The following is a 12,817-nucleotide window of genomic DNA, read 5'->3' as shown; positions in this document are numbered from 1 at the left end:
TTGTATCAGTCCTGACTATCTTGCCAGTAAGCTTTGAGTATATAAAATAAATGGTATATTATGATATCTTGACCATTATTACAAAATATAAATAATATATTGCAATATTTTTATTTTTATTATTTTTTTTATCCTAGATTTGAGTAGATTTGTCATTACATTAAAGTAAAACCGAAATCTGATAATCTTGTATTGTTACTTTTGTACATTTTATTCTAATGCATATTGTATGTTACAAGGAAAGTTCATAAAGTACTTACTCAATTTTGTTTGTGCTGTTACATAGCAGACATTTAATGAAAAAAATGATGCCGGTATAACACATTTTATAAAGATATTTTTTACTCGTTAACAATATAATAACTTTTTAAGGTATTCAAATACTTTAAATACTATAAAAACTATACACATTTCAATTCTAAGGCATACTAGCCAGACTCTGGTAGTATTCCAATTTTCCAAATACAGTATTTAGTATACATTTAGAAAACCATTTCCTTCCAAATATTTAATGCTGTATTTTGAATACTATTGAAAGTACATATTTTGAGTACTTTATATAAATAAGGCTGTTTGAGTAGGTACCTTTATTTATATGGTTTTAGACCAATAAGTGGAATGTTTTTTTATGTATTTTTCCAATGTCCAATTACTTTTTAAATGTATATGAGATCATTAGATTCTTTTCTAAATTACAAAAGAATTAATTTTTTTTATTTTAACAAGCCTTAGGTGAATTTCATAGAAAATTTAATAATTTAATAGTTTAATATAATGTAATGAAGTAATTAGCCAATTACCATTAGCCAACTAAATTCAATTAAATTCAATTAAATAAATAAATAATCATTAAATATTTTGCGATTCTTCATGCAACTGGCATAAAATAATAAATATTTTTAAAAAAAATTATGCTTAAGATAAAAATATTATTTCTTCTTTATATATTAAATAATACATAGCTGATCTGGCACAATGTTACAAATTAAATGCCTGTGGATTTACCTCTATTTAAACTCCATTTAATGTTAAGAAGATTTTAAACACAGTTTAATTGTGTTGTTTTGACCAAACATAAATTTCGAGCTTATAGGTAATTATTTTATTTTCTGTAACCAATGGCAACAGTGTATAAATTTAAAAAATGATTATTATCCGTGAACTACATTTAACATATTTTATGTGTTGAAAAGTAAAAAGTAAGTAACAACAAAATTGTGTTCTCTTTAGAAAATATAAAATTAAAAAAATTGTCTTAATAGTTCAAGGAGCACTAAGGCAGTTGCCAATCCCTTGGCTTTTTTTTGTCAATTATCACAATCATTATGTAGTATAAAATATTACAAATTTGTTTTCTTCAAATTTTTTATTTTAACAATTATCATTTTATGATAAAGCTACTGCTTGCTGCAGCTGTCAACAGATATAATAATTGATATTAAATTACTGGAACCGACTGGTATTAACCGATTGATAAAAAAAAATTAATTTTTTTATCATTATTTTTGGTTGTTTTCTAGTTTTTTTCATAACTGGTGAAGAGTTGAGTAGTTTGTTTTGAAAATTATTCAATTCATCACTCTAGCGATTGATAATTATAATTAATGTTGTTAGACTTAAGTTCTCAAAATAAATAAAATAATTTAGTGGTTTTTACTTCAACATCTTGGTATCATATTTATTTTATACAAGCTTGGAATTGTTAATTTTATAAATAACCTAAACTTATCAAATCAATGGTGCCATTTTTTAAATTTAAAGTTGTGTTTTAATTAATTAAAATGGATTGTGTAATATCAAGATAATATAGATGTTAACCATCCATATAATATTATTATAATTAAAAAATAATTTTTTATTAATTACCTAAATGAAAGAAAACACACAAACAATACTAAAAAATTATTAGATATTGTAATATAACGATACACGTTTTTTTCATAACTTATAGAACCCGGAAATCTATTAAGCTCAAGTGTATTTATAGCAACTTTTTTATTGTTATTTTAACAAAAATGAATCATAGTAAAAAAAAATATACAAATTTTCATAATTATTATTTATAATATAATATAATTTGTTTATATTGGTTGATATTAAATTTACTTCTTAAAAATAATTTAAAATATCATTAACATTAACAAACATTTATTATTTAGATTTCATATGTATACTAAAATATATAATATAATACAGAAAACATTTATCATACACATGACACAAAATAGATATACAGACAGCTCTATGTAGCTCTATGTAGCTCTATATTATTTGTTCAGAATTTTGTACAAGATTTCGTGTAATAAATACTCTTTTCTTTATCAGTTGCTAATTAAGTCAGTATACATTAAGAAAAAAAAGGTGTGAAGTACACAACAGTTTTTATAAGTAACTTCTCTATGTAGTTAGAACATATTTTTTTAAGATATTATAATAATAACTTTTTCATAATATTTATTAATGGTATATTATGAATATCTTTGAAATATTTTATAGGACAGAACTTAAAATGTATGTTGAAGATAATAGGAGCCATTTGCTAGTATGCGAAATATTGGCTGTCAGAATAAAATTATTTTTCACAATTTTTAGTCTAATTTGACAGAGTACTAAATTGAGTAAAAAAATTGATATCCACAACGTCTTATAGCTATAAAATTAATAGTAGAACAACGTTTAATATAATTTATTAATACATGAGTAGTGTTCAAAAATAAACACAAAAAACCAAATGAACCTTTAAATTGATTATATATCAAAATTACCAATTGTCCATCACATTACAGTGAAGCCTAAAAATTAAAAATTACTTTCAAACATAACAGTATTTTTTGTATCTCATTAAAAACATTTTTATTAAAAATTAATATTTGTAAATTAAAAGTTTTTATAATATCAGTCTATAACGCTAATGATGACCATTCTAATAAATAACTTAGAGTAATCTTATATTTAAAAACAATTTGAATACAAAAATATTATTTATTTTTGTTTAACTACCATTTTAAAAATAATTAAAATTCAGATGATCATGAATAATAATTTAAACTTAAATAATAAAAATGCAATATTGCTGGACAAGTTGAAGATCTTGATCAATTAATAGTTAAAAAGCTAGAATTTTCATTTATAATAATGGAAATTAACCACTCTATTACAGGCTTAAAATGTATATTAACAATTCACAAATTAAATTTTAATTATAGGTTACTAACAAATGATATTAAAATTAATTGTGGTATATTCATTATAAGTAATAAAAGAGGAATATGAATAAGTTAAAATTGATCATCTCTTGATTTAACATAGTATAAAGTGCTTACAATAGTATCTAATATTCCATAAAAAGTTAGATAAATAAAAAGAAAACATTTTACAAATTATAATGCAAAAATTAAAAAAAAACTTTCATTATAAAAATAAATTTAAAACAATATAATAAGATTATTATTCCTAATAAAATATGGACCACTGCAATACAGTAACAAACATTATGTTAAATTAGTATTTAGTAATTATTGATGAAATACAATTTAATTTGGTTGATGTATAATCCAATTATTTGTCTCGCTACTTTCTTTGACATCTGTAGGTATTACCACAGAATCTGATATTGGACTTGATTCTTCAAACAATTCAGGAGTTGGAGATTCCATACAAGGTTCTATTTTCAGCATGTCTAATAAATATTCATGTTGTTCATGTTGTTGTTGGAGAAAAGCAAAATTTGAAACTATACTACTTTTAAATTTGATTTTTGTCACTAGTTTACGATCATAGTTTGCACTGAAAAACAAAAAAAATAAATATATGACCTACAGGATAATAGACTAATAATACCTAATAATCAATTTACAAAAATATACATTTGATAGTATAAATATACCACTTAGGCTCAGGCACTGCTATAACTGTATTTATAATAGTTTGTTTCTGATTCAGCAGTTCACGTTTTTCTTCTTCAAGTTCATCTCGCTTATCTCGTAGTTCTGATAAACGACCATTAATTTGTGCTAATGATAATTTATTTTCTTGTATTTTTTGATCTTCTGCGCATTTTATTTTTCTCAAAATTTCAGCATCAGCTTCATCTGTTGGTGAATAAAAACAACTTATATATTATTTATTATCCAACCTATATTAATGTTATATTTTAAAACAGTTTATTTTTCTAATTTGACAATTTAGATAATACTAACAAAGTACTTATTTCGTTGATTGTTTATTATTACTTTTAATGCCTATCAACTATTTTTTCATAAATAATAAAATAAAATAAATCTTTTTATTCATTTTGGATTATTCTTGGCCTTGTAGAGCTATTATTGCTCCCGTTAATGCTTCCGCTCTCTCCACTTCTAGTCTTTCTATATTTTTTATCACCCACTGTCTCTTTACATCCGGTTTTCAGATTGAAACCTTACAAACTTCACCCTTAAATGCTCTGTCATGCTTATCCTTGGGATTTTAAAAACTCTTATGAAATATAGTTCATTACCTATTGTCCTCACAGCCACATTTGTACTTCATTGATAGGTATTCTATTATTCTGCTAACTTGGTACCTATCATACAACTATTTTAAGTTATACTTTTCTAAACACTGTTATTTATTAATTGTTTTCAACTTTATGGATAAACCTACTGCTAAACTTTGATACAACTAAGACCTGCCTAGCAAATAAAATTGACTTAAAAATTCAAAACTAAAAAAACTAAAATTAATATTTCTATCTATAACTGTATTTCTAATATATTATCTTAGTAAAAGAAACTAAATATTTAAATAAATTATTGAACAGTAACATTAACTTGAATCATGTCATACACGTTTATCGATGTGATTAATTCATCATATTGTATATTCTATTATGTGTGCATGCAAATGAAATCGATAACGAGTGATGTAAAAAATTGGACACGCACCTTGTTTGCTCTTTTCTCGACGTGACAAGATGTGCGCACGTAATGATTTCCACATTCTTTTATTTCGCATTTTGCATGTATGTCTGTTTATGACGCTGGTTGGATTTCCTTCAACGAACATTGGAGCGGAGTTATTGAACGCCATGGTGGTGACAAACTACGGAACACAAATGTTACAAGACAAGGCGAGTCTCGGATGTCCGATCTATCACTGACAAGTATTGAGACGAAAAACAATCACTCCGAATCGCTTAGCTCTCACAAGAGGCGAACAAAAATGTCGGCTGTTGCGCGCCGAGAGCGGCTCGGTTTGGCACTGCAGTAACGGTGGAGACGGTGTGTATGTTCTGCGTTCAACATGTCACGACGACGACGACAAATTTCGATGACGCGACCGCTGCGAGTCTGAAACGACGAGGGGCGAGAGCCGAGAGGATTGGGCACGGCGCGTCGTCCGCCGATCAACAAATAATTTCAATTGTAAGTACGCTCGTCGGCAAAGTTGTCCGACGATCGATCGGATTTTTTAGCAGGTTGGCGGCGGACCGAAATAATAGTTAAAATGTTTATTATTTATAAGTATAGGTACACAGGTCGTGGCAGATCGTTCCGTGTCGCGACGTCCTATCGACAGAGATAGGTGGCGGCGAGATGCGTCCGTCGATCGATTCGTTGGCGGTAAACGGCGCGGCGTCGGTTAGTGAGTCGTTGCGGTTACCGTTGTAGGAGTCACGACCGCCACAGCTATAGTTCGGCGCGGGCCAGTCTCAACTCTCAAATGGCAATTGCGCGCGTTATCAACCGTCTTGCGGAAATATTATTGTAGTTGTTACCACATTGATGGTTTTATATGCCCTTTGAAAATATTCTTATCTATGGTCGCAACATTCTATGGTGGTGGGGGATGGCGGTGTCGGTGTTCGGTGGTATCGGCACGGGAGTACAGCACGGGGCGGTGACGCTGTAAACTGTTAAAATCACGGACTAAGATATCTTAGTCCGTGGTTAAAATATATTATAATATTATTATGGTAAAATTATACTGCTAAGTGTTAACATAGCACTGGACACTGGTGTCGTTGAAAATGTCAGTAACCGCGAACCGGCGTCCCGGTCATATCAGTACACTGTAATATCCATATATTATAGACAAAGCCTAGATTAACATTTAGTTAATTCTAGTTGAGAATATCATAACTTTCATTATCATCCAAGGTTATAATTTTTTTATTGCTTAAAGTAGCTTCTGATTGTGTGAGAACCATCGTTTCTCTCTCCGTTATGTTGATAACAAAGCGTATGTTTAGACTTTAGTTAAGATAGGAATGCTGTATCCATAAAATGTTTTAATATCAATGCTGCAACAGTCTAAGTGTCTAACGACCAACAGTTAAACTCTAGACTTTAGGTAAGAATTAAACACTCTTTTCTATGCCGATACTGCTACTTTAATAAGCAACTGTTCCTACCAACAGGTAGCAACTATCTATCTAAGGTAGATCTATAAACTTAAACAACTTATAATATAATACGCATATCGCATATTAAAATACTCATGATATAACCTTACATTATTATTTATTAATTTTACTATATAAAACTGCCTCCCTACATATTATAATAACAATAATATCGTCAATTTAATTACTAATTACTATCCATAATTCTTGAGTAGGTAAGTTACATCCAATCTCAAGTATTGTTATTCTCAGTTCTCACTTTCTTGGCTGTATTTTCTAGGTATGAGGTTTATGATCTTGTGACTATTTTTTTTATGAATAATATGTTGATTATAGGCCAATCAACCTTTTCTATTAATGCACAATACGTTGCCTAAAGATGATAAGTGTATTAATTGTAAATAATGAGTTGAGCTGCATATAAATGTTGTTTCTTGTTATTTTTTTTAAAGATAAGCTATGGGTATATTATAAATAATATATTTCAATAATAATGCATTTCATTTTCAATTTGTCAATTGGGTACCTATATTTTTACCTGACACCACATTTTTTTATTTAAAAAATCTCTGGTTGAGTCTGTATTTTGCGGTTGGACCAAGTTATATACATTCAAAGTTTGCTATTTTTAAGGTATAGACTAATTAGTCTCGGCTTTTATCGAATCTAAGGCATTTCCCACTGTGCTTTTTCCACCCTTAACGGGACAATTCCCTCAGGACAGAAATTTAAAAGTAAAAATACTAAATAATAATATGCAATTCATTCAATAAATGTGCAAATGATTAAATTAATAATGTAATTAAATAAATAAATATTAATATAATTCTGTAATACTTTAAAATAATACTATTTCCAACACAAAATTTACCAATATAAATATTAAAAATATTAAACAATATATAAATTGCAAATACAAATAAATAAATATACTGTTTATGAGATTTTTCATTGAATAATTTTACAAATTGTTAGTTTGTACTAATTGTGCAAATTTAAAGCTTATATTGCCACTTGGACGTCCAAATACCGCTCTTATCTTAGATTGTATGTTATGGCTCAACGAGAAACATGGTACATGGATGGTGAATATTTTAAAATTACATATTATTTCTTTAAACTTTTTTCTAAAAGTTCAACTATTATGTTGAAATCACTAAACTAAAAATATACCCAGTTCACAATAAATCGTAATAATACTATCATTTTACTCTATTATTAACATGATGAACTATACGCTTTGGGATATTTTCAATACTTTATTCTGTTTTTCTTTAAAACGGTTTAAGATATACCATATTATTATGCTAACATTAATTTAATATCTATTATCATTTATTATCTATTCTTATATTTTACATATGGATTTTTTGAAAAATAATTGAAGGTGAATAGTTTTTAAAATATAATATGAAAATTTATTAAATGGTTAACATTCTCAAATGGATGGTTATAATGTCCAATTACAAGTTATTTACATATATGTTTAATAGGTCCACGTATTTTTTTTAAATTTGCTTCTAACAAATGTATTAATATTCGAACATTTATTATTTTTAAATGGAAATGTCTCATAGATTTTTCAACCCAAAACCATTTAAATATACTTTTTTAAAATAGAATATTATAAATTATGCTGTGTATTTTTAAGATTTATATGCTAAAAAAATATAGCAGAAGACAAAAATTTAATTTACAGCTTACAATAAAATTTAAAAAAATGTATATATGGCTTATTAAATTTCAATTAAAATTGTTTTATGGTTGATCATACTACTGATTACCATCACTCTTGATCATCATTCTCTTTGCAGCGTTGTCTCTAAATAATATATTTACCGAGTCTATTGTAGTTACTAATTATCCATACTATTTACAATTTGACATTACCTACCTACTATTATATATTTTTTATTCTTTGCCCCTATTTTGTTTTAGGTAGATTTTATAGACACTTGATCAAAATGTTGATTTGTCTGTCTTTGAGTGTCTAGTAATTATGATAAAGACAAACAATGTTTATTCTTTAGTAAGTATAATACCTACTACCTAGCTATATAACTTACCTATTTGAAGAACTTTTGTAATTTATATTGTAGTTGTGACAAATTTGAAGTTGAAACCTGTATATAATTGCAGTTAAGGTCAACTCCCCTACCGTAAATTATGAAATTAATCATTGAAAGTGATGGATACTAGGTTTTTTTTTAAATTTAGGAACATAAAAAATGATTATCATGTCCACTTCTGTATGTCAATATAATTTATAATTCATGTGTTTACAACAAACTGATGTCAGCCATGCTTAAAACGTAGGCTTAATTAGTAAATATTGTTTACTGATATAGTGATACTTGTTTCTTTCTCATAACTAGGATGCGGATTTGTATGTATTTACATATTTTTAAAATTTTTAAGATTATTTTAAGCTATGGTTGCAGTGCCGGATTTAACCATTGTGCCGCTTTAAGCACTAAATAATTTTCCGTCTTTTAATATAAATATTTTTCTTGTCTAAAAAATGTTATTAAAGCATACAATTATAGTATTTTATTTTTTACTTAAAATTTTAATGATGAAAAATAAAAACATACAACTCTACGATTATGAAATTGGAAAACATAAAATATAAATATTACTACAATCCCGTTCGTCTAAAAACATTTTATTTTAGTTCTACATAGTTACATATTATAGTAAAAATGTAATATTAAAAATTATTTGGCGCCCTAAGCACTAGCTTATAGTGTTTACTGGGAAATACGGCACTGTATGGTTGATATTACTTATTGTAACGATGGTTACATCATTACCCAATTATATTTTGTTAATATAAAATGTTTAGTAGGCACATTGTACATTTTTATTATATACCTTACAAACATAAAATATACAATGTGCTGACTAGATATTAAGTCCTTCCTTTTATAAATAAGTCTCACGGATTAGTATTGTAGGGCTACGGCCAAATAGGTAGTATGTAAGAGATGATAGTTCTCCTTGATCACCATCTCTGGAACTCAGAGACTACTGGAATTATTATGTTAGTTGTAAGTAACAATAAATTGTATATCTATTATTAACTGTTTGAGCCAATTGCATTCATTTGTAATGTTAAGATTCTTATATCATTCGCAAATTTCATTTAAAGAAAGAAGCCCCTAGGGAGATTGGAATAATAATTCAGAAAAAAGTTTAACAAGTACTTAGTAAAAACCCAGGTTTAAAGACACTTGAAGCTATTGCAAATATTCACGACGTCAGCGATACGCAACCTTCTCGTCAATTCTTTTGACGTGGAAAGGTCCTTTAGCCGCTATAAAAACATGGTGTCTTAATCGATGTCAATTTACTTTTGACGACCTAAAATAGTATATGATTGTCAATTGTTTTGTTGACAACAAAGTAGATCCTAACTCCAGTTAATACTTAATTTGAATGTATTCCTAATTAATGTTAATAAAATAATAATATAATGTAGTGTTTTATAATTTATATTTAGTACTTATTTAATAATTTTTTTTCAATAATAAATAAATTTTTTTTTTACATATCTTGTATTTTTAATTACATATTTGGTATATGTATTGGTATATTAATTACATATTTGGTATATGTATTGGTATATTAAATACATATATATGTACATATTTTTGAATTTTTAATACACACAAATCCGTATTCTACTAATAATATTGTTATTTTCATTTTATTTTCTGTTTTACTAAAAAAATATAAAATTTGATATTTGATCTCATTATTTATTGCAGTTATTTCCATACCTGTAAATATTATGACAATATTAAATAAATTTTTCAATTTGAGTATCTGCCTACTTTTTTAAGTTTGTTAATTTTCCATTTTATTATTTTAATCAGTAATAATGTTTAATTGGTTTTTCAGGTCAAAACAATATTAGATGATTTTAAGTTTTCAGAAAAAGAACACATTCTGACAGAAAATTATCAGTGTATGAGCTTCCAAGACTGTCTATTACCATAGAGTTTATTAGTAATTGAAAGTAATTTATGTTATTCTATAAACCATTAATGTAATTACTATCATTATTTATTGATGTAGATTGTTATTATAAGGCTCAGAACTTGATAAACTAAAAAACAACATGAATCATAAAAAAATACAAATTTAACCTAAAAATGTTTTAACATTTTAAAACACATTTGTAGTTAGAAGAATATCGATTAAGAAATTCTAACAAAAATAAAAGTTTCAATCTTAAGTTAATTTCCGAGCTTAGATATAATAATAATTATTATCATATTAGATTATCATATAGGTATTATTATGTGTTATGATAAACATTTTTCTATGTTTAAAGGATTAGATGTCATATCCACAAATTATGTGGATTTTGAATCCAGTATGGTAAACAAATTGGACATACTTTTAGTGTCCAGCACCATATTTTGTATCAATTTGGAAAAATACAAACAAAAAACTGTCTACAACTTATCTTCAACAATATTTACAAATCATAATTATGGAACTGGACCACCGACATTAGGAACAATGTATAAAAATGAATATATGTTTAATTTATTAGAGACACAGATTAATCTGTGTAAAATATATTTCAATTATTTATATTATATACTTACTCAAATATTACCAACACTTGGTTGTTTAATAATATTGTTTTAGGAAAATTGCTGAAAACAGGCATACATATTGTAAATTACATGATAATATGTTAGATAAAAAAAAACAATTATTCTCGTCATAAATTCATCTAAAAGTTTTTTAATTAACTAAACAAAATACATATACTTATAAGTAGGGTGCAGATTTGCATGTATTTACATATTTGTCGCGCATGATAATATTCGAATGATTCCTTTATAGAAATACGTTACAGGATTTTCTGATTATTTTAAGCTATGTTTGATATTACATATTTTCACATATTTTACTCGTGTTACATATTTTTGTTAAATATTGAGCTATTTACAAAATTAATAATGTATCACCGTTTTATATTATGTGTGATTCTCCAGGTTAAATTACATCAGAATTTTCCGAAGTTGATTTTTTGATATCAACTAAAAAAAAAATTTCCTTAAAGCACCCTGTTATGTAAATTTATTTAAAGAAAATTACCCCCAAACACCTCTTCCCCCGGAGCCAGTGATAACTCGCTGGGGTACTTGGTTACATGCTGCTGCATATTGTTGCGACAATTTAAGTGTCATTGAAAATATGATTCCCAAAATTGAAATAGATGTTGTTTCAGCATCCTAACTCCAATGAATAAATACTTAATTTGAATGTATTCCTAATAATTAATGTTAATAAAATAGCAATAATAATATGTAGTGTTGTATAATTTATATTTGCCTACATATTTAATATACTAATTTTACAAATTTTTTTTCAAGAATAAAAACATTTTTTTTTTACATATCTTATATTTTTAATTACATATTTGGATAAAATTAAATACATATATATGTACATATTTTTGAATTTTGAATACATACAAATCCGCACCCTACTTATAAGTAAAAAAATAATCGTCTCATCCAGATACAGTGTTTGTAAAATATGTTCAACACATGGTGACATAATGAATCCACCTTTATAGGTTTTTAACTTATTAAATTATCTATATTAATTATTTGAGCAAAACTATGTATTGTTAAAGCATTAAAAAAAATTTTAATTTAGAAAGGCAATGAACTGTTTTGTAAATGTTAACTTTATCGCAGCTTAAATACCGTATGCTTATTATGAGTATTGTTAAATAGGTGATAGTTACTAACATTTTGTTTGTCGTATTGTTTATTATAGTTGTAAATTGTAATATAACAAACATATAATTACTCTCGTGTATGTTTCTTTTTTTTGTATTTAGTCATTCAGAGCTTACTATGTATTATTGTACATAATTTATAAGATATTCAATGTGTTTCATTATACATGGTAATCCACATGCTTCCCAATTTTGAATTTTGTAAATATACTTAAAAACTATAATTCCAAATTCTTGAGATTTTTTCTACTGCTTAAGGAGTGTCCTGTGACTGTACAAATTTCTGTTTTTCAAAAGAGAACCCCCCTTTCAACTGTAAATTATTCAGAGGAAAATTTTTCTTGAAAATTTGACTTATCAAATTCCAATTTTGTATGAGTAGTTTTTGAGTCTTTAACTTTGTGTTCAAGGATATATAAAAGGACCATGGCATTGGGATTATAAGATATAGTTGCTATGATGTTTTGAAAATATTAGTCATTAATATTAATCTATGAACATTAATTATTTGTAAAAGTGGCCCAAGTCCAATCAATACTAGTTTCAATATTACGTCTATTTTATATATTTTTAATCGGATAAAGATGATTGAATGTGAGTCGTGTGTGTATATTAATTCTCCCCATTGGTTACAGATTATATTATTGTATTATAATTCTACA

At 26.4% G+C, this 12,817-nt stretch overlaps 1 protein-coding gene and 1 long non-coding RNA gene across 3 annotated transcripts; one reads left to right on the top strand and one right to left on the bottom strand.

The window, feature by feature from the left end:
- Window positions 1-2,327: 2,327 nt before the first annotated feature.
- LOC111038774 lies at window positions 2,328-6,135 on the bottom strand. Its single transcript, XM_022322003.1, has 3 exons — window positions 4,926-6,135; window positions 3,887-4,091; window positions 2,328-3,786 (listed from the first exon to the last, which is right to left on the bottom strand). The coding sequence occupies exons 1-3, from the start codon at window positions 5,068-5,070 to the stop codon at window positions 3,534-3,536; spliced, it is 603 nt and encodes a 200-aa protein (XP_022177695.1). The 5' UTR covers window positions 5,071-6,135; the 3' UTR covers window positions 2,328-3,533.
- An 11-nt stretch (window positions 6,136-6,146) lies between these two features.
- LOC111038775 lies at window positions 6,147-11,296 on the top strand. Of its 2 annotated transcripts, none has more exons than XR_002605011.1 (4): window positions 6,147-6,333; window positions 8,324-8,414; window positions 10,289-10,406; window positions 10,725-11,296. It is a non-coding gene; the product is annotated as an uncharacterized LOC111038775 (long non-coding RNA). The 2 variants fall into 2 exon arrangements; XR_002605010.1 differs by having other exon boundaries at window positions 10,289-10,436.
- Window positions 11,297-12,817: the final 1,521 nt, after the last annotated feature.

This window comes from Myzus persicae, unplaced genomic scaffold (genome assembly GCF_001856785.1).
Source record: "Myzus persicae strain clone G006 unplaced genomic scaffold, MPER_G0061.0, whole genome shotgun sequence".
Lineage (NCBI taxonomy): Eukaryota > Metazoa > Arthropoda > Insecta > Hemiptera > Aphididae > Myzus > Myzus persicae.
Note: the sequence above shows the minus strand (reverse complement) of the source record. Positions and strands in the feature narration are given on the sequence as shown.

Coding starts and splice junctions, on each gene's coding strand:
- LOC111038774 (XM_022322003.1), bottom strand. CDS start 5,070: ATGGCGTTCAATAACTCCGCTCCAATGTTCGTTGAAGGAAATCCAACC. Junction 4,092..4,925: donor TCGAGAAAAGAGCAAACAAG/GTGCGTGTCCAA, acceptor ATTCACCAACAG/ATGAAGCTGATGCTGAAATT. Junction 3,787..3,886: donor GCAGTGCCTGAGCCTAAGTG/GTATATTTATAC, acceptor TTTGTTTTTCAG/TGCAAACTATGATCGTAAAC.